The following is a 22,140-nucleotide window of genomic DNA, read 5'->3' on the forward strand; positions in this document are numbered from 1 at the left end:
CAGCGTAAGGTCAGTGGTTTTCTACAACAGGGGTCGGCAACCCTGGGCACGCGTGCCACATCTGGCATGGGAAGGGTTAACTGATGGCACAACCATAGCTGGACTGGCCATCGGGCATACCAGGCATTTGCCCGGTGAGCCGATGGTGATTTTTCGTTTTTATGGGCCGATGTCTTTTTTTTTGTAACGGCATAAACAATGAAAGGTGGTGGATTGGCCAGATGCTGGTTGATGTGTAAAAATAACTCCGTTGTTTGGTGGAGGCTGTGGCGGAGCTTCCACAGAGGCCAGCAGGTGGATGAGGGAAAGGGGAGGCAGGAGGAGGAGAGACCGGAAGTGGCCGCCGGTCCGAGTGTCAGGTGAACTCAACTTCAGGTAAGAAGTTATGACCTGCAGTCTATCTGGGTCAGATATAAACCAAGTTTAGGTGGAGTTTATTTTCGTTGTGCTGACTTTTTACCGTCAGTTACAATAACTCGTACTGTGCTAGCATGACGGAGTTTCTATACAGCTGGGTGGGTGCTATGATGTTACTGAGAGTGAACTTATTCATAAGGTTAGTTAGTAGAGTTGCCAACTGACCTGTAAAAAACGGAATCGTCCCGCATTCAGAGAAAATATTAAGCGTTTCGTGTTGAGCTGAAAAGGAACACAGTTTGTACTTCAGCTAGAATGGAAAAAGACACAACGCTGGAGTTATTCTGCGTCTTTACGCTGCAGCTGCCTCTTCTTCTCTCATTCTCCCCCCTCTCTCTCCTGTTGCTACTTCAATCATGAAACTGATCAATGATCAGCTGATCGGTTTTTCTCTCTTGTTTGTTTATCGCCCACTTTGCGCCAGAAACAGGAAACCAGCAGATGTCGCGCTAAACAACAGCAGCAGGTTTAAGCTTGATCAGCTGTTGTTAGAATTTATTTAATATTAATTTCTAGTATCCGCTGATGTTTGCTGGAGCCACAGCTGTAAAGCTGCTGGTCATGATGTCGGTTTGGATATGTGGTGAGAGGGAAACATGAAGATGAAACCAGGAGATGTCCTTACTGAATCATCAGAGCTGAACAGGTGATGGAGAAACAGGTTTACCTTTTAGGTGACATGGATGAGTTGAAGTTATGAACTGTTTCTGAGAGACTAATAACACCAGGATCCTTTTCTACGTAGCTGACAGCTGGTAACTGTGCAGGGGCGGATCTAGCAAAGTTTTGCCAGGGGGCAGGTAGGGCATTAACAGGGAGAGGGGGCACAAAGAAATACTTTCTTATTCTCATTTAAAATGTTTCGCTTTTAATAAATAATTATCTGAATCTTACAACCAAAGTTTTTATCTGATGTAACATGTATAGAAATCATACATATACCAACAAGACTGTACATCACTGTCACAACAGCGTTTTCATTCAAAGGCTTTATGGCTTTAACACCTGGGGGGCCGGTCTCCAGTCAAAATGCCGATTTTTTTTTTGTCCCAGTCCAGCCCTGGGCACGACACGCAGTGAGTTAATCTGAGAAGGTGCATCAAAAAATAAATGGCCGGGCCAGCGGTGCACATCGCAAATCAGCTCACATAGACACATTAGTTGTGCCGCTTCTTAATGACGGTATCTTAGCTAACAACCCCAACTACCAGATTCAGCTTGTAATTTGCTAAAAATAACTACTGGTCAGAGGGACGTTGTTAGCTGGCAGTTTTTTCAAGCGATGTTGAAATTTCCACATTCTGACACTTCAAAAGCTTCAGCAGCTGTCGGCTCAGCGCAGCATCAGCACCACGGAAATACACGGATACATCCGAAGACTCGAGACTGATAAAACCATAAAGCTTTAATGAGCAGCTGGATTTGTCTCACATTAACTGTCTGATTTAATGCCAGTTAATGCGACATCGAAATGCAGCTGATTGAACTGAAAAGCTCGACTCTGTGGGGTCAAAGTTTGCAGAACTACGAAGCAGCTGGAATCCACAGCTGTGCGTGTTCATGAAGCTGCATGTTCACCTGCTGGACATCACTACCTGACAGGTTTAACTGTCTTCAGAACATTGCAGAGGCCTTATTGACAGTATTTGGCTCTAATATCTGTGTGAGCAGATTGTCTCTCACATGAGTCCTCAGGTAGCCTCTGAATGCTGGACACTCGGAGACCTGTGTCTCTGAGTGGGAGACCAGAGATCACATTAACATGTGTGTCCCTGTATTAACAAACATGCCATATTGGCTCAGTTTATTTTTTTCTTATCATTGTTGTGAGGAGACCATAAATAGCATTTGTATTTTCTGTTGTACAGTTCATTTGCTGTTATGGATAAAAAGTCTTTTTTTGTTTCAAAATAGCTGATAACTATTCGCTGATAGCTGCCAACATCTGTGAACAAATATAATCCTAGAAAGTTGATCTATATAGTGAGTAACTGTTCATACAGAGCGTTATTACATTTATTGCTAATGCAGTCATACGGCACACTGACCTCTGAGGAAATTTTAGATGCACTCATCATCAGAAAGGTTGCCGACCCCTGTTCTACAAGATGCACATAGATGTCACTGAACTGGAGCTCTGGGAGAGACATTGGCACTTTTAGGTATTTTAGGTATTTACATAAAGCTGCCAGAGCAAAATATGGATCGCAAGTCCCTAAAATTCTTTGTTTCTCTTCATATGTTTGTTTTTCGAGTAGTTGCTTGATATAGGTGAGAAAAATACTTTTCCTACAGCACCACCTACTGTCCACTTCTGACCATATTTTGCATGCCAGGGTAGTGAGTCAGTCATGTGACTGAAAACTCTGGATAGGTCTATGCTGCTGGGGACTTCCCATGATGCACTTGGTGTTTCTTCTTCACTCACCTTTATTTCACTCACCATGTCTTTATACATAACTCTGAAGTTAATCGTTACTTATTTTAAAGTTTTGACTCTTGTCCTCCATGTACTTTTATCTCGTCCTTTTATCCTGCCGTCCTCCACTCACTCCCTAACCGATCGCAGAAGATGGCTGCTCCTCCCTGAGCCTGGTTCTGCCAGAGGTTTCTTCCTGTTTAAAGGGAGCTTTTCCTTCCTACTGTCGCCATTGGGGTCGTTTCATTGTTCTCTCTGTTTTATTGGAGGGTCATTACCTTTCAATATAAAGCACTTTAGCATGACTGTTGTTGTGATTGGCAGTATATAAATAAAAGTGAATTGAAATAAATTCCACTGTTTTGTTCTATCTAGGGACCACAAGGACCATCAGGGCCTAAGGTGAGAACAAACTATGATATTACCCACTTTCTACGGTTATTAAATTTGCCTCTAGTTATATGTTGTCAATATCATATCATATCATTGATTTTATGTAGGAAAGTGTAAGGATTGTATTGTATCTCTTACCTTTTAACTCAGGGAGAGCCAGGAATTGGAATCCGAGGAGAAAAGGGAGCGACGGGTCAGAAAGGCGACAAGGGAGACAGAGGCCATCTTGGACTTCCTGTAAGTTCACTGGACATTCTGTCTGTTCATAATAACCAACATTCAAAATACATCTTAGCTGTCTCATGTTGATGCAAATGATGTTTGAGTTGATTTGTAATGGGATAATCTGAAAATGAATTTAGTCATTTTTGGGTTGTTATTCTTTCACACTGGTTTGCACTCACATTAAAATAATCATCAGTTTTAGGTCAAACTTTTACATCAAACTACCAAAACTCTTGAACCACTGGCATAATCAAAAAAATTCAATGGTTGCTTCAACTCTGTGCTTTTTCAGTGATATCATTACAGTCATTACAGTAATGCCAGGTTGGCCACGACAATCTCTGCAAACAACACAGAAAACAACAAAAAACAGTTTAAAAAAAACCCTCAAGCTGTCAGATAAAAAAAACGTCGTCACACTCACTTTCTCTTCTCTCAACCAACTTTTGGCTGCTGTGACTCTATGCCTTGAATTAGTGTAATCATCCTAATATCACTGAAATGAGTCACTGCGTTCAGGAACCATTGAAATTCTTACACTTTAGCTGCTGGTTCAGGACTTACAGGAAATACAGATGTTGAAAAAATGTTGCAAAACACCAGAGAAAGGTTCAAAGGCTTTAGAGGGCTGACCACACCATTTCAGTTGCTCTCAGTCACTTATAGATTGAGGAATTGAGTTTTTCACATGATAGCAAGATGTTGTTACATTATCATTAATCGTGAAATTATTGGCTCTATCAAGGTCCCAAGGATTTGCTTTGTAAGTTGAATTTTGGATTCCTGCTTTTATTTCTCTGATAATAATAAGCTGTAGCTCTTATTTCTTTCTTATCCTAGTGATTATTTTTAGACAGTGAGATAATGTTGAACTTTAAGTCCTGGTATGATTTTAATACTTTTTATATTTTTTGAACCAGTTTTTTTCTTATATTTAAATATTTTTGCTGTCTTTGCCTTAATACCTTAATTTAGTTTTTCCTTGTCTCTTTTTGTCTTGATGCTAATTATCTTCTGTTTACTTCTTGTTTTATTTTTAAGGCTAGTTTTCTGTTGTCTCATTTTAGATTTCTCTTCTCTTTATAGTCCTTTTTTCCTCTTCCTGTTAGTGATCTGTTAGTTTTTGTTGTTGTTGCCTGTGTTTGAGTCTGATTCTAGAAAGCAGGTTCAGCAAACAGAGTCTAACAACTCTGACTTTTCAGTTCTAAAATAGGTTAATCATACTTACTTAAATCAACTGTGAGTATGTTCACCTTGAATATGTGTGTGAGTACAAGAAGAAAGCCATTTTCAGAGGAGCACCAGTACCAGGAGTCTCCGTAGTATCGTGTAGTAACTGAGGCTGGACTGAGTCAGTGTGGCCCGGTCCAGCACTTCCATATTAACAAAACAGTAGAAGACAAAAGCGTATTACTTAAAGCTTGAATTTTAAGAGATAGAGCTGAAAATTTTTATTTCAGCTCTAACTTAACAAGGACAAAATGCAGTTGATAAAAAAAGAAGATAAAACATATGGATCAAACATGTACCTGCGTATTAGTCAGACCAACCAACACTGGTTTAATCCAAAACAACTCAAACCATAAATGTTCATAAATTATGTGTACTAATCAAAAAGGAGTGTTATGGAAGTTTAGTGCATTAAATAAAAGAGGTCACACTGCTCAGTTTCCTTTTGAGCGCTTTATTCTTGCAAGAAGGAATTCAGCCAGCACGAGGCACTTGTGGGGTTGTAGTGAGGATACAAACTGACCCTCCGTATAAGGGGTCCTCCCCCATTTTTACTCCTACTCTTCTGTAAGGCAGAAACACATCACTTTACACAGGTCACCTACAGTTCAACAGCATATATGAAACAGATAAATTAAACCAGCTAAATTTCTTGTCCAGAGACAGGAAGTAGGACAAGTTGAAGTTTAAAGGGCTGTAAAACCAGATACCACCAGGTGATCCGGGCGTTGGCATCTTTCATGCGGTGAAGCCATTGCAGCGGGGCGTGGTCTGAGCAGAGGGTGAATGAGCGCCCCAGCAGGTAATAACAAAGAGAGTTGACCATCGAGGCGTCAGTCTGGAGGATAAAAGGGGGGGAAAGTCAGGACTGTGAGCAGCTGCTCCCCACAGAGAGCCTTTTTTGCCTGCACAAACTCCACCTGGCACGACTCCGTCCACTGGACCAGGTCTGAAGCACCCATTCGGGTGAGATCAATTAAGGGGAAGGTCAGGTCTGCAAACCCAGGCACGAACCAGTGGTAGTACCCTGTCAGCCCCAAGAACTGTCTCACTTCCTTTTTGATCTTGGCAATTGCTGCTGTTTTTTTCCATCTGTGGACACACCTGCCTGCCCCCAAGTGCTACCCTAGATACTGTACCTCCCTCCGTCCAACTGCACACTTCTTTGGGTTGGCCATGAGCCCCACCTGCCTCAGGGACTCCAGGACTGCAGCCACCCGCTGCACATGCTCCGACTAGGTGTCACTATGGATGATAACATCATCCAAGTAGGCGGCAGCATTACAGCGTGAAGCCACAGCACCCAGTCCATGAGGCTCTGGAAGGTGGCCTGGGCTCCGAACAAGCCGAACAGAAGGGTGACGAACTGGTACAAACCGTACGGAGTGGAGAAGGCCGTTTTTTCCTTGGACTCTGCAGATAAGGGAATCTGCCAATAGCCCTTGGCTGAATCCAGTTTTGTGAAAAAGCGGGCCGTGCCCAACCAGACCAGGAGCTCATTGAAACGGGCATGGGGTAAACATCAAAGCGTGACACCTCACTCACTTTGCAGTAGTCACACACAGAACGGGATAGACCCATCCTTCTTCATGACCAGAACGACAGGGCTACACCACGCTGTTTGACTCTTCTATTACTCCCATCCACAGCATCTCAGCCAAATACCTCTGAACAATTTGACTTTTATGTTCAGGTAGCCTGTATGGCCGTGAACGTGCCATCATGCCAGGTTGTGTATGAAAATGGTGCTCGATGAGACTCATATGGCCGAGCGGGGGGGAGAACACATCTGCAAAACAGTGTTGCAAACCGCCAACATCCGCTCTCTAGGTCTGTGCGACATTGTTATCACAATGCAGGGAGGCAGGAATGGTGGTATTTGGTACCTCTGGCCCCAACTCGTCTCTGTCACCAGGCTCACCAGAGAAGCGGCTTCAGTCTCTCTCCATGCTTTGAAGAGGTTGAGGTGATATGCATGGACCCTCCATTGTCCGACCATATCACTTCATAGTCGACGTCCCCCACTCGCCGTGGGACCACCAAGGGCCCTTGCTACTTGGCAAGTAATTTTGAGCTGGAGAAGGGAAGCAATACAAGCACTTTATCTCCCTGTTAAAATTGCCTGATTCTAGCCCCTCTGTTGTACAGATGTGAACATCACGCAAATTCTCCCATGACAACCTCCCAAAAGTGTGTTTTGCTCGCAAATCCAGAACGTACTGAATCTCATTTTACATGGGACTCAGACCTTCCTCTAGTTTTCTTTAATAAGGTTGAGCACCCCTTGCAGCTTCCTGAAAATCCCTTGGTGGAGGCCTGGGGCACCTCCCACACTACAAACAACAGAGGGTCTAACCATCCATCCATCCATCCATTCGCTTCCGCTTATCCTTTTTCAGGGTCGCGGGGGGCGCTGGAGCCTATCCCAGCTGTCATAGGGTGAGAGGCGGGGTACACCAGTCTGTCACAGGGCTAACACACAGGGACAGACAACCATTCGCACTTACATTCATTCACACATTCACACCTAGTGACAATTTGGATTTTCCAATTAACCTATCCCCACAAGCTGCATGTCTTTGGACGGTGGGAGGAAGCCGGAGTACCCGGAGGGAACCCACGCAAACACGGGGAGAACATGCAAACTCCACACAGAAAGACCCCGGCCTGATGTTGGAATTGAACTCAGGACCTTCTTGCTGTGCGGCAACGGTACTAACCACCGTGCCACCGTGCTGGTTAGGCAGCACGGTGGCAGGGTCTGAACAATTGGCAGGGCAGGGTCTAACCAGCGATCTCAATTATGTTCATCCTCGTGAATGAGCTTCCGAGTCATGGGCTTTAAAGTCTTATTCAGCCGCTCCACCACTCCTTCAGTCTGAGGGTGGTAGACATTTAGGGTGCGAGACATGAACGATGAGCCCTGGTCAGTCAATATCTCTTTCGGGATGCCAACTCGGGAGATGATCTGCAACAGCGCCTGCGCAGCGGCACTGCTTCTGGGTATTGCGTTACATAATCCACCTGACTAAATACAAAGCGATAGCTGCGTCACTACGTGGTGACGCAAACTAGAGGAAAAACCTTTTTTCCTGATAGCTCTCTGTTATACTCTTGATCTGCATGGGCCCCCAACCCCTATACAGGAAGTCTGTTTCATCTCTTGGTCCTATGAGTCTTACACAATAGGTATGCAGAGGTCAACTGCTAACCCGGATAAGAAGAAAACTGAGTAGCCTTACAGATCAAATACTGTCAGTCCCATCGGTTTATGGTAGCTCCCCTATTGATCATGGCACTTGTAATTTCTGAGGAAAGGGCCCAAGGGAAGATTATTTTAACAGGCTAGGGTAAACTGTAAAAGCTATTTGCACTGATCAAAATCAGTACTCAGACTTTTACCTTTACTGTCTAACAAAGAGTTAAAAAGTGAAGGTCCACAATTTAGACTTTAATTGCCAGAAAGCAAAAGCAAAGGCAAATAGTAATAATCATAAAACACTTGAACTATATGTAAACTATACGTATCTAATTAACCTGCTCTGAGCTAATACTGATTTTGTTCTTATCTTTGGTGGGGAGAGCTTGGAGAAAGGATGAGCACAACCTAAAGAGCCACTTATCCCCATGTTCTGAGTTGATGGTACTCACCCTACAGGAAAGCAGCTGGGGATTCAGTGGGAGTAAGATGAACCAAACTCCTTCTGAATGAACCATCACAGCAAAATTGAGCAGATGAAAAGCCAAAAAGTACAAAACCAGTTTGCATGTTCACAGTTCAGGCTGTGGCTTTCCACTGTGAACCAATCTTCTGAACTGCTCATCTCATAGAAGACAAAAGGGAAGAACCCCAAATCGCCCCTCACTTTTATACTGCTCACCCTTTCTCCCCATTCGCCCACTGGACATCACATCTGAAGTGACATCTAACCTCACCCCCGGGGACATCCAATGACATTATTAACGTCTAATCGCCCAATGTCCAGCCACAAGTTATCATGCTCTATCTGACTTACATGATTTAAACTTTCAACTTTAAAACCACTTCATTACATTTTCATCTTTCATCTGTCATTCTTAACATAGAAAATGCATTTACACACTCAGTCACATATCAATACAATTCACTTTGTTTCACTTAGCTTATGTATTTCTACTTCAGTTAGATTTGTGTTTAGCACATTTTCACATGAACATTCATTGTAACATCATCTCAGTGAGGTCTGAATCATTGTTATTCTATTTTCTGATTCATTATACTGGTTAACTGAAACATATTTACAACTAATTAACAATCAGTAAAACCACTTATAAATGATGGTTCCGTGTTTGACAGTTACAATCTTTTTTCTCTCCTTCTCCTCTTACCTCTTACATGAATCCCATCATGCTTTTTCTTTCTCTGTGACCTTTTACACAGATAAACTAGGACAAAGGTTAAATCATTCATTACTATGATTTACTCATCCACATACTGTACTTCATTCTACATTTCTATGGATTCATGTACATGCTTCATTGTAGCCTCTACATGCTTTCCTATATATAATTCTAGATGTTTTATTCCACTTTTTGTTTAATATGCACGTTGAAGGACATATCCTGATTAACAATGACTCCAAGATTTATTGGAGTCAAATAGGAGAAAATTCACAAACAGGACCTGAAAAATATGAGGCCCCTCAGCTGACCCACTTTTTACTATTGCGTCATCAAAAATATTCTTGGTGGAAAGGTGGTTGACAAGAAACCATCCTTAAACAGGGGAAATAGCTGGAGTCTGTATCAATAGTAAAAGGTTTCATGGTCTGATTAATCCAGATTGTACATTTTTGGTTCAAATTGTTCTATATTAGGAGACACACACACACACACACACACACACACACACACACACACAGAGATAAGCAGAAGAGATGTGTGAATCTAACAACAATTTATGACTGTGTGTAAAGCTCTGCTTCAACACTGGCTGAGTGTTCTCCTTTCTAACTTTGCAGTGTCTTTATGTTGCAGTGTAAATGCCTTGAGCCAAGTGGCATCACAGCTGTAATGAATATAATATAATTAAATTTAATTTAATTTTTAATTATAATCTTTCTAAAATGGACCATGTTGCTGTAAATCTTTGACTTTACAAAGAATTTATGGTTTATGTCACACTCAATAAGTTGTATTTATAGCCAGTGCTCATGTCAGTATAGAAGTAAATTGTATTTTTAAAATGGTAAAATATGTCTTTGATATAATCACAGTGAAATTTAGAACAGCCATCACTGCGAGGAAAAACATGATGCCATCACCCACTATGACCAAATCACTCACTCTTCCGCTTCACCACTTTCATCGCTCATCTGTTGTGATCATCTGAATATGTTTTTGAAGTCACTTGAGTCGCTGCTTCACTCACGCCTCCTTCCCCCATCTCCCCATCCAACTCTGACTACCCTCCCCATCTACCTACCACCTCGTCCCCTCATCATCTCTGCTCTCTAACTGTGTACAACACTATACAGGGGGCTCATGGGTTAGACGGCAGACCAGGTGCAGTGGTGAGTGGTGCAAGTCACATTCCAATCCCTTTCCCTTTCTCCTCTTCTTCCTCCCTTCTACTCCCAACTATTGCCTGCTTGATGTCCTTAATGCCTGCTTGTTGTATACTGTATGCTTGCTTTGTTGCTACCCATGCTTGTCTTAATATTTTTCATTCTAAAGAAACTCTGTGAGGACAGGAGTGCACAGAGTTGGGTTTGGAGGATACAGTGGCACTGAGAACGTATTATCTATATGGTGATATATGGGAAGTAATTATTTGATCCCCTGCTGAATTTCTAAGTTTGCTCACACAAAGAAATGAACAGTCTCTTTTATACAATGTATGTATATATATATATATATATATATATATATATATATATATATATATATGTAGCTAGATATATATGACTAATGATAGGTAGTGCTGTGATTGGATGTTAATCTCCCTGCAGACCACATGGCAGATGCCACCACAGAGTCGCAGAAGGTCTTCGGGAGTTCCCTTGCAATCCAAAAGACTGGAGTCTTCAGATACAGCCTACTTTGTCAGTTTATTGGTCAGGTCAACACCCAAGTACTCATAAGAGTCCACTGTCTCAATGTTCATTCCCTGGATGTTCAGTGCTATAGGTGTAAGATGTTTCTGCCTGCGAAGGCCCATCTCCAGCACAAACTGGAGGTGGTTTTCCCAGTGTTGAATAGACAGTTCTGCTGCATCAGCCAAAACAGTCCCCATCAGTTCTCTTTACTCTCAGTCATCAGAGAATTCTTGCTGGAAGTAATTGACCGAGTTTTAAGAGACGTCTGTGCTGTATTGGGTGTGTGGGGTGCCTGTAGAGACACACATGTCTGAAATCCTATGTACTGATGGACGCTGGCGAGATAGTTCAGGATCCATGTGGTGAGATGATGGTCCACACCTGTATACTCCAGCTAGTCTCTGCGAGTGTGGTCAGGACAGGAGTGGTGTTCAAAGCACTGGAGAAATCAAAGAACATGATTCTCACAGGTTTCCCAGCACTTTCCAGGTGAGCAAGTCGGTTGTCGGTTTCTTCCTCTTAAAAGGGAGTTTTTCCTTCCCACTTTTGCCAAAATGCTTGTTCACGGGGTGTCATCTGATTGTTGGGGTGACTCTGTGTAGGGTCTTGCATTATTAAGCATGCTGAATCGAGTGTTGTTGTGATTTGGTGCTGTATAAATAAAATAAATTTTAATTGAAATTGAATTGATATATAGCCCCTTCCACACCGAGTGGAATTGATGCCAAAGAGCTCAATTTCATCTGACCACGGAAGAGGTTGGGCTGGTTTCAGTCATTATGGAAATGTCCTGTTTATAAGGTTGGGGAAACCTGCAGTCAGCTGAGACTGAAGAAGTCACTTGGATGAGTTATGAAACGTTTCTCCCACAAAACGCTACTACCAGATGAACAGAATCAACCTTTGGAGATTTACTTACCTGCATGATTGAGAATGCATCAAGAGCTTACCTTCAGACCATTAACGACCACCTCTCTAGTAGTTTTGGACTGATCCACCATCTTGTTAGTATCATCCTCACCCCGTGAAGCGAACTCTTGCATGCTCCAGACCTAAGGTCGTTTTATACTTTAGACTTTATATACCAAGCTTCTTGTTGATGTTCTTGTAGCTAATTCCAGCTTCTGTCTTTTCCCTGACGTCCTTTGAGAGCTTTGGTTTTGCCCATCATGGTGGAGAGGTTGGAATGGTAGGAATTGATTCTGTGGACAGGTGTGGTTTCTACACATAAAGAGTTAAGATCAAAAGGGAATGAATGATTTATTGGAGTCAGAATTCAAATCAAATCATTTTATAATTTTGATGTAATGTGTTTTCTTCTGCATTTTTGGTTAATATTCGGTCTCTCTCCATTAAAATTAAACTACCATCATAATTAGAGGCTGTCCATTTCTATGTAAGTTAGCAGGTGTACAGATGTACAAAGTAGGGGATCAATTATTTATTTCCACCAACATAGTAAGATAGCGAGTTACTATAACTAAAAAGTTTTCTTCGTACTTTGTGTTGATAGTAAATTTGTATTTCCCCTTAAATGGTGGTGTACATGTACAGCAGCAGAATTGAGTGTGTGCATTGTGACCATGAAAACTTGCAAATCTTCTCTGCCAAACAACTTAGTCTGCTGTTGAGCTTCTGGTACCCCGGGTGACAGTCTGCTGCCTGATTATTACTTGTCAATGACAAAACTGATCATTGACAAATCATCCATCTGTTTTGAGTATTACCAACACAAATTACTTAGAACTGTTTGGTTACAATGACTCACCATCTTAGTATGTTCATCACAATTTTCCAAAAACATCAATATTCTTTGTGTTCGTTTGTGTTTTAATTCTTTACACAATCAGCAATAAACCCTTAAAATTTTAACCCAACTTCACCCAATTCAAAACAGGCCTATTACAGATTCCTGGTTTCCTTCCTTTTAGTTTGCAAGTTTTTATGTTCAACATGTCTGCCTGCTTTCCTAGAGACATGAAATATGTATATTTCCTTATCAATTACTGTCCATCAAATCTCATAACCTCTGTTTTCACTCTGGGTTTTTTATTCAAAAAAAGATTTGAATAATGGCAAAAGAAAGTTAACGTCAGACTTAGCCTGTGCATAAAGATGGACATACAAATGAAACTAATTTAGGCAATAGATGTTCAAATTGCTTTCAAAGTAAATTACCTATAGGAGGTAAGCTCTTTAACTGTATTACCATTATAAAAAGAAATAAAAACTTGTTATTCAGTTTGTTTCTTGTAAAAAGGGAAACTCATCAATGACTCCTGCTAAGCTGATTAGGTATGAAGAAATTTCAATTATTTTTTTCCCTATTTTAATTAAACTCCCTCAACTACTTTTCTAAGTATCAGTAACCTGAAAATAACCACATCTCATACAGGCCCAGCCACCACAAGCACCTGTGAGATCTTGGAATTTGAAGCTGTTTATGTGTTATGGCAAGTTGTTTTCCAGATCGTCTTAACTATACCAAACTATTCAGTGTCTTATAAGCGATTGCCAACAAAACAACTTGCCAGCTCGTATAGAATGCCATTATAGTGTCAGTACTCCAACTCTGATCATACCTTAACAGTTTCCTGCTTCCTGGCCCTCCTAGTACCAACGTCAGGCTGCAAAGCTGCCATTGCTAGAAAGTATGCAAATAAGCATGCAGAGATACCTGTGCTGCATGTTTAAATATCATGTAGTACACGTGGACAGCTGCATTACAGACAGGGGTGCACATGCTGGATATGCCTAAGATGCAAGATCTTCCTCTCCAATCTTGATTCATACTTAGACAGAAGGCTGCAACCTTGACATTTTATTCATTTTCCCTCTTTTAATACAGTTTGGACAGTAGTTCAACAAGCTTGGTATATGCTACCAGCAGAAAATTACCTTGTAGAAATGTTCTGTTATGTCAGATTTGTGAAGAACTGGTTTAAATGCTCCAAGATACATTGTACCAGAAAGCTTGTTGATTTACTGATTTGAGGCATTTGATGATCCTGACTATTCTGTTTGTAGATCCTACTATTTACTTTCCTTAACATGTTTTAAAGGGTCTAGTAGGACCTGCAGGTGTGCCAGGGCCAGCAGGACCAAAGGGAGAGACAGTGAGTAACTTTTTTTTTATTCTAAAAGATGCATCGAGTTTAAGATCAGGCGGCATGTACAGGTGATTGTTTCTGTCACAACTACAGGGTGAAAAGGGTGATCCTGGAATTCCAGGACCAACAGGGCCGCAAGGCATCCCCGTAAGTGTGTGTGTGTGTGTGAGTGTGTGTTCGGGGGGGGGGGGTTAACATTGGTAACATTTTAATTTGCATTTGCATCCTTCACAGCAATATGATTTACACATCAAAGGGTAGGGAGGTGAACTGTGCTGGTGAAAGAGAAATAAGATCAAGTACTATCCATACAGTACAATCCTAAAGAAGGCCATTTGTTCCTGCTATCAATGACACTGCAAGAGTTCAAGAAACAATTCATGCCAATGTTTGCATTTGTTACGCTTCAAACTCATGCGGCAGGTACACACTGCTGTCACAAACACATCTACTGGGGTTTCAGTTTTGTGTGGGACAATGCTTCAGTTTCATTTTCACTCACTGTTTGGTTAAATGTAAAGCTGTTTCAAAGCTGTTTAGTAAAGATATGGAAAAATGTTTGTGTGTATTAAAAGTGTATGGAATGAGTTTATTCCCTATTAACACAGTGGCATCACTTTTTATGGAGAGTACTGTATTTGGCAAAATAACAACAGTGATAAAAACATGTGTCCTTATTCCCCAAATGCAGTCATAAGGCACAGTCCCCAATGTGACATCTCGTTTCTTTTTACAGGGATTAGTAGGACCACAGGGACTCAAGGGAAATCAGGTAACATACTGTCTGCAGTGTTTGGCCTATTATAAAAATAAAGTAACTAACGTGATTGTGGCTGATCATCTGTGCACACACACATGTGTAATTTCATTTATTAAGTAGTTTATGTTGGTAAATATTATTACCACAGTTGACATTCACATCCACAAAATTGTTGTTGAAATTTCTTTCTGAGAAACTCTGACGATGTACTATCTAATATATACAGATAATATCTGAATTTCGATAAATAAATGTTCTCTTTGATATTATCCATAAAAGTAAAGATCAGTGAGTCATAGTTTATGCAAATTGTTTGGTTTGCAGTGGATTTGTTTGGAACCCAATGGTCACTTGGAGGCATCTCGATGTCAGGCTTACTGTTAAAACAGTCATAATCCATTTTAGTTCCAGTGCTAATGTTAAACTATTCTAACAATATCCTCAGTGACATCCTCTAAAGCACCTTTGTTTTTAGTGGAACTAAAGATAAAAAACTGTTTTATGAATTAAAACATCATTGTGTGCTGGCCACATACCCACCCCCTCAGAGAATGCCTGTTTCCTTCCCATTAACCTGTGACAATTAATATTTCCACTTCCATTTTGTTTTATCTTTGTGGGCTCTTTCAGCACATTCAACTGGCCACACTTCCAGTGTACACATACAGAAACCCAAACAATCCACCTAAATGTGAATATCCAGTTGAAAGTGTTGAAGCTGTGAGATTGTGTTGCTGTTTTTACTTTTTCCTATCTTCCTTTGTTTCCGCAGGTCTTCCTATCCCCTTTTCCTTCCCTTCACCTTGCTCTGTGGCCTGCGGCTCTTTTTATTGCTGGGATTGCCCTCTCTCCCTCTCACAAATTTTGGCCTTCTGTTCCTCCTCCTCCTGCATCCTAATGTAGTCTTGGGTTCCTTCTCTTACACTTACCTCTTAACTAGTCCTACTTAACAGTTGCTCTTCCTTGCAAGCATCCTTTAAGTCCCTCCAGCCCCTGAACCTTTAACCTGTAACTCAACTTGCCAGTCAGTGTTCTCTCATCACTGTAAAATGTGTCTACTCATTAGATGCTAGCACAACAAGATTTTCGCATTTCTGGGTTCATCTTTGTTTTTTAAACAGCTTGTACAAATCTAACTGTGATCAGTCTAAACCTTACACCAAATATTACCAGTGTCTTTACTACATCTGAAATAAACTGCTAAAAGCCCAAGCACTGGGTTTAATGGTATCCAGATGAGACGACAGCAACAAAAAAGACTGCAGCAAAAGTCATTTTCTGCTTAAAGTTACAGCATGAAACTCTTATCTCTTAATCCCTGCCTGTAGGAGCAGACACAGGTGACACAAACATTGACCTGAAGGTCCTTCTTTACCTTAGAATCAAAGTAAAGACTTTTAAGGCCTTAAATGCCTTGAAGCAGCTTGATTTAAATTGGAGCTACATAAAACTGAATTGACCTGAACTGAATCCACTTGATGAAGTCATGTAATCATTTTGAAATAGCTGCATGCCAAAGTAGCACGTATAATGCAATTAAATAATGAAGACAATGGATTGGTGTTCTTTATTTTGATATATATGTTAATATTGAGAAAGCATCAATCTGTTATTCTTGGTCTAACAGGGTGATAGGTTTGTTTGTTAAAAATGGTACAGGTTTTAAGTTTAACCAATTACTTTTCCCCCTCCTGGTGTTAGATTACTTTTTAACACCTAAATGTAGACTTCAGTTTGTAAATTTAGTCGATTTTTCCCGTAAAAGACAAAATTATTTATCAGGAATTGTCCACGATGCAAGAAAATAAACTATGCATCAAAATCCAACACTTTCTTGACCCATCATGTTACTGTGACAAGTTTAAATGTCACTGTAGGTAGAGCAGATCATCTACTACATCTACATCTGGGCAAGACACTAACGCCAAGTTGCTCTCTAATGCATCCTTGAGGGTAAGAATGTGTGTGAATGTTAGCTAGAAAGCACTTCAGTAGAAAAAAGTGCTTGTGTGAACAGGTGAATGAGCCAAGCTGTGTAAGCTGTACGTGCACTGTTTCGTAGTGTGCATGTTGTCCCTGGTAGGAAACCTGCTCACCAACTGCAATGGCTTACTTTTTCCTGTTTCCCTCTACTCCCTCCCACTCTCCAGTGAATTTAGATTGCTAAATCATACAAAAAAAACTAGTGAATTAAAATGACGCTAAAATTTCTCATATCATCTGTTGCATATGTCAAAAAACAGCTATTGAAATCTTACAAACAAAAGCATTTGCTTCTACTGTGGTGTAGTAAGGAGGATTAAATTTGTTCTTTTTAATACACTGTTTGCAGGGAGAGAGGGGCAAGAAAGGCAACAGGGGGGCCAAAGGGGATAAGGGAGACCAAGGAGCACCTGGATTAGATGCCCCCTGTCCATTGGTATGTCAGTAGTTCTGTGTTTAGCCATGAGGCAAAGGGAAGAAGCAGCAAGTTACTCTCAGGACATGTCAGTTGGTCAGCTTCCTTTTGCCTCATTTAATGTTTCTAATCAACCTCAGAGTGGTTTTGGTCCAGTGGTCCAGCTGTAGGTTATTTTGACAACACGACTAGAATCAATATACATCCTCAAATCCCTCATCCACTCAAAAAACCAAAGGAGGAAGTGTAGGACATTATAATAATATCACACTATCACACCATGCGCAACTATCACTGCTGGTAATAATCATTTTCATAATCATAGTCATAATAATATATCTGTATCTTTCAAGTGGCATACTAAGGAGCAGTAATACTACATAAATGATAAATTAGGCATTACTAATACCTTAGTAATGCTTAATAGTGTGACATTATTATAAAGTACTACTGAAAAAGAAAGACATTCATGAGAACAAAGATGCTTGAGACTGGATCACAGCTATGATTGAGGAACTTTTCTTCCAGGTCCCAGACAGACAGGAAACAGGCAGCCACAGAGACACCAAAGTATTCCCACTCCACGCTTAGCTTTCTTCCTGCACCTTCACCTCTGCAGCTTTGTAGTAAAGAAAGTTAGACAGTTCAGCATAGACTAGCTATAGGCGAGAGTTTCTAATACTAAATCAAAATCAATAGCATACCTACTGTCAGATTTCTCTCTGGTGTTATTTTATCCATTATGTCCATCAGCACTGTTGGCTCTGTTCTTCCAGCCATGGTGCACTGGTTGTTTTGAACAGGGAAAAGCAATCAAAGACTGGGGAAGATGCTGATGGTCTGCTCTACTTGTACCAGTCAGATACTCTTAGTGAAATGTTAGAGAAGAGTAACCTCTGCATTAGAATCAGAGAAACCATTTCCTTGCAAGTCCATATCAGTGAGCCCGGTTCCTGTCAGTCTCAGGTTTCCTGCATGTTTAGGAAACTGAAGTCAGTCACATCGTGGAGAAACATCGAGATCTTCCTGCCATTAAGCAGTGGAGGGAAAACACTCTTCTGCTGCATGAGCTGCAAAACTCTTTTTTTAAATGGCTGATTTCACAAACAGGGTTTCCGAGGCATTAAAGGGGAAAAAGGTGAACCAGGCTTGCCAGGCCTGGACGGGCTGGATGCCCCTTGCCCTGTGGTATGGTGCTCTTTCTTTCCCTTTACTAGCATGCCTTTAGCTACCCTTAACCACACTCCTCTTTATGGATCCTACAGTGCATCGCTGTAAACAACAATATGCACTTTTGCATGATAGTTTAAATTTATTGTAATCAACTCACTGCTTCCTCTACAATATGATGAGACAACATAACATAATCAAGCGTGATTATAACGACTAAAAACCTTCGAAATATAACATCACGTACAATTGTGACTAATACACCAACCTCAGATCTAAAACCTTCACAGTGTTTTTTTCAAATATAGTAATGCCTTTAGTCATGGTTTCCTACACTGTTTCTTGCGTGGGGCACTATTCTTCCCTATCTACAAGGCAATAGACTACCACAGGGAGTGAAAACCAGCCACAGGGGCCAGTAGCCACCATGTGCTATTTCCAAGCCCGGATACATGGGCAGGGTTGCATCAGAAGGGCATCCATTCTTTATGATCCACAAACATGTGGATTTAGTGTGTCCTCTACACAGGAGACTTGTTGATGGAATATAATCCTGGCTTAATTTTCATTTTCTAAAATATTTAAAAGTAGAATGGGAGGCAAAGCCTTCAAATTTCAGACCCCTCTTCTGTGGAACCAGCTCCCAGATTGGACTCGGGAGACAGAGAGGATATAGTAAGGGTTTTCTTACACTGCAATAGGTCTAGGCTGCTTCCCATGATGCATGGAGTGTTTCAGTGTTTCTTGTTATCTCACCTTTTTCACTCTCTATGTGCTCACACACCACTCTCCATCTAATTATTAGTTCTTATTAATCTCTGGCTGTCTTTCCCATAGTGTCTTATTTCTTTCCTGTCACCCCCAACTGATCCCGGCAGATGGCCGCCCCTCCCTGAGCCTGGTTCTACTGAAGGTTTCTTCCTGTTAAAAGGGAGTTTTTCCTTCCCACTGTCATCAAGTTCTTTCTAAAAGGGGGTTGTTTGATATTTGGGGTTTTCTATCTATTATTGTAGGGTCTCTATCTTACAACACTAAGTCTCTTGGGGTGACTGCTGGTGATGAGGTTCAGAACTGAATACAGGATAGTATTCAAGGGATAGGTTCAAGGTAGGGGTGAGATCATCAGTGATTGGCTCTGAGCCGCTTGTTATTTGCAGTGGTGATGGAAAGGTTGACAGGTGAGCAGGCAGGAGTCTGTCTCTGACTGTGATGATTGTAGACATGATCTACAGTGAGAGGAAGGATTTATTCACTGGAGGGAAAATACATGAATTCTCTAGTACTAAGTTGAAGTCCATGTATGTGAATGAGGGGAGATGGGTGGAAAAGAGTAAAGAAAAGAGATTTGCTAATCTGTTTACTTAATGTAGTCATGAATCTGTTAATCTGTAAAGCAAACTGATTAGGTCTTCTTGATTGCCTTTCCACAGGTAAGGCTTAGACTTTATTATAAAATCTACAGGGTGGGCCATTTATATGGATACACCGTAATAACATGGGAATGGTTGGTGATATTAAAGTCCTGTTTGTGGCACATTAGTATATGTGAGGGGGCAAACTCCTCAAGATGGGTGGTGACCATGGTGGCCATTTAGAAGTCGGCCATCTTGGATACAACTTTTGTTTTTTCAATAGGAAGAGGGTCATGTGACAGATCAAACTTATTGGTAATGTCACAAGAACAACAATGGTGTGCTTGGTTTCAACGTAACTTTATTCTTTCATGAGTTATTTACAAGTTTCTGACCACTTATAAAATGTGTTCAATGTGCTGCCCATTGTGTTGGATTGTCAATGCAACCCTCTTCTCCCACTCTTCACACACTGATAGCAACACCGCAGGAGAAATGCCAGCACAGGCATCCAGTATCCGTAGTTTCAGGTGCTGCACATCTCGTATCTTCACACCATAGACAATTGCCTTCAGATGACCCCAAAGATAAAAGTCTAAGGGGGTCAGATCGGGAGTCCTTGGGGGCCATTCAACTGGCCCACGACGACCAATCCTCTTTCCAGGAAACTGTTCATCTAGGAATGCTCGGACCTGGCACCCATAATGTGGTGGTGCACCATCTTGCTGGAAAAACTCAGGGAACGTGCCAGCTTCAGTGCATAAAGAGGGAAACACATCATCATGTAGCAATTTCAAATATCCAGTGGCCTTGAGGTTTCCATTGATGAAGAATGGACTAGTGATGTTCGATTCGTGAACGAATCGTTCAATACTCGAGAATCACTTTACTGACTCGTGAATCATGATTCACAAGCCCAACTGACTCACTGACTCATCCCTGTTTCTGTTAGCAAACTAATTCGCTTAGTAGAAATATATCTACCTTATAATTAAAATTGTGAGGGGGGACAACAGCCAGTTTCTTAACAAAAGCATTTCTGCTCTGAACTGGAAGAAAAAACCCTGAGTAGAAGCTCACATCAAGAAAATAGCTCCTTGGTTCACAGTAGCATCGCTCTGCTAACATGCTAACAGCACATTTGAGCTACTCACCCCCTCCCTTCCTGTGTTGAATCGTAAGCGTAAGCAAATCACTCAGGACTCGCTCACCCCCTCCCTCCTGTGCTGAATCATAGAGCGAACGAATCACTCACTCACTCACTAACCCCCTCCCTCCTGTGCTGAATCGTAAGCGTAAGCGAATCACTCAGGACTCACTAACCCCCTCCCTCCTGTGCTGAATCATAGAGCGAACAAATCACTCAGGACTCACTAACCCCCTCCCTCCTGTGCTGAATCGTAAGCGTAAGCGAATCACTCAGGACTCGCTCACCCCCTCCCTCCTGTGCTGAATCATAGAGCGAGCGAACTAATCACTCACTCACTCACTCACTCACCCCCTCCCTCCTGGCTCACAGCTTCTTCTTCTTCTTGGTTGGCAACCAATGTTAAGGCGCATTACCGCCCCCTGGCTCACAGCTCAGTGGACATTTAGATGAGAAAATATATATTTAACACATTTAAGGAAAATACTAATAAAATAAAAATAAACAAAATAAATGTTTATTAAGCAATTTTGATAGGAAATTGCTTAATTTTAGAAATGTTTATACTCTTTTTTGCTCTATAAAATAGTTGGTTTTTTTAGAATCATTCATCTTAGCAGTGGGATTTACATGAAAAGAGAAACAAATTAAGTTTGAGTGAAAATGTAAATTTTTTGCACTCTCTGGTCAACTGACTCAGTGAATCAAATGACTCAAAAATCCGATTCACTTTGGTGAGTGACTCATTAAAACTCGATTCAGTAAAAAGAATCAAATTTACCATCACTAGAATGGACCCACTATCGTTGTACCCCATATACCACACCAAACCATCACTTTTCTTGTTCCAACAGTCTTGGAGGGATCCATCCAATGTGGGTTAGTGTCAGACCAATAGCGGTGGTTTTGTTTGTTAACTTCACCATTCACATAAAAGTTTGCCTCATCACTGAACAAAATCTTCTGCGTGAACTGAGGGTCCTGTTCCAATTTTTGTTTTGCCCATTCTGCAAATTCTGTGCGCCGATCTGGGTCATCCTCGTTGAGATGCTGCAGCAGCTGGAGTTTGTAAGGGTGCCATTTGTGAGTAGCTAATATCTGCCGAAGGGATGTTCGACTAATGCCACTCTCCAGTGACATGCGGCGAGTGCTACGCTGTGGGCTCTTGCTGAATGAAGCTAGGACAGCCACTGATGTTTCTTCATTAGTGACAGTTTTCTTGCGTCCACATTTTGGCAAATCCAACACTGAACCAGTTTCACGACACTTAGCAAGCAGTTTGCTGACTGTAGCATGGGAGATGGGGGGTCTCGTAGGGGGTCTTGCATTGAAATCTGCTGCAATGACCCGGTTACTGCGTTCACCAGATATCAACACAGTTTCGATCCGCTCCTAACATGTTAACCTCTTCGACATGTCAATGGCTGTGAACAAAGAGAAAC

At 41.4% G+C, this 22,140-nt stretch overlaps 1 protein-coding gene across 4 annotated transcripts in view; it reads left to right on the forward strand.

Moving 5' to 3' along the window:
• col13a1 (collagen, type XIII, alpha 1) overlaps nucleotides 1-22,140 on the forward strand; it is a 108,186-nt gene that overhangs the window by 76,103 nt on the left and 9,943 nt on the right. For 3 of the 4 annotated variants that reach the window (XM_084947845.1, XM_084947846.1, XM_084947843.1), the window contains 7 exons: nucleotides 3,212-3,238; nucleotides 3,380-3,466; nucleotides 10,201-10,236; nucleotides 13,824-13,877; nucleotides 13,965-14,018; nucleotides 14,608-14,643; nucleotides 16,964-17,050. In XM_084947845.1, coding sequence (XP_084803971.1) covers nucleotides 3,212-3,238; nucleotides 3,380-3,466; nucleotides 10,201-10,236; nucleotides 13,824-13,877; nucleotides 13,965-14,018; nucleotides 14,608-14,643; nucleotides 16,964-17,050 — 381 coding nt within the window. Of the gene's footprint in view, nucleotides 1-3,211; nucleotides 3,239-3,379; nucleotides 3,467-10,200; nucleotides 10,237-13,823; nucleotides 13,878-13,964; nucleotides 14,019-14,607; nucleotides 14,644-16,963; nucleotides 17,051-18,139; nucleotides 18,218-22,140 lie in introns of all 4 variants that reach the window. The other variant, XM_084947844.1, reaches the window with a different exon arrangement.

This window comes from Perissodus microlepis, chromosome 13 (genome assembly GCF_051167445.1).
Source record: "Perissodus microlepis isolate ML-2025 ecotype Zambia chromosome 13, ASM5116744v1, whole genome shotgun sequence".
Taxonomy (NCBI): domain Eukaryota; kingdom Metazoa; phylum Chordata; class Actinopteri; order Cichliformes; family Cichlidae; genus Perissodus; species Perissodus microlepis.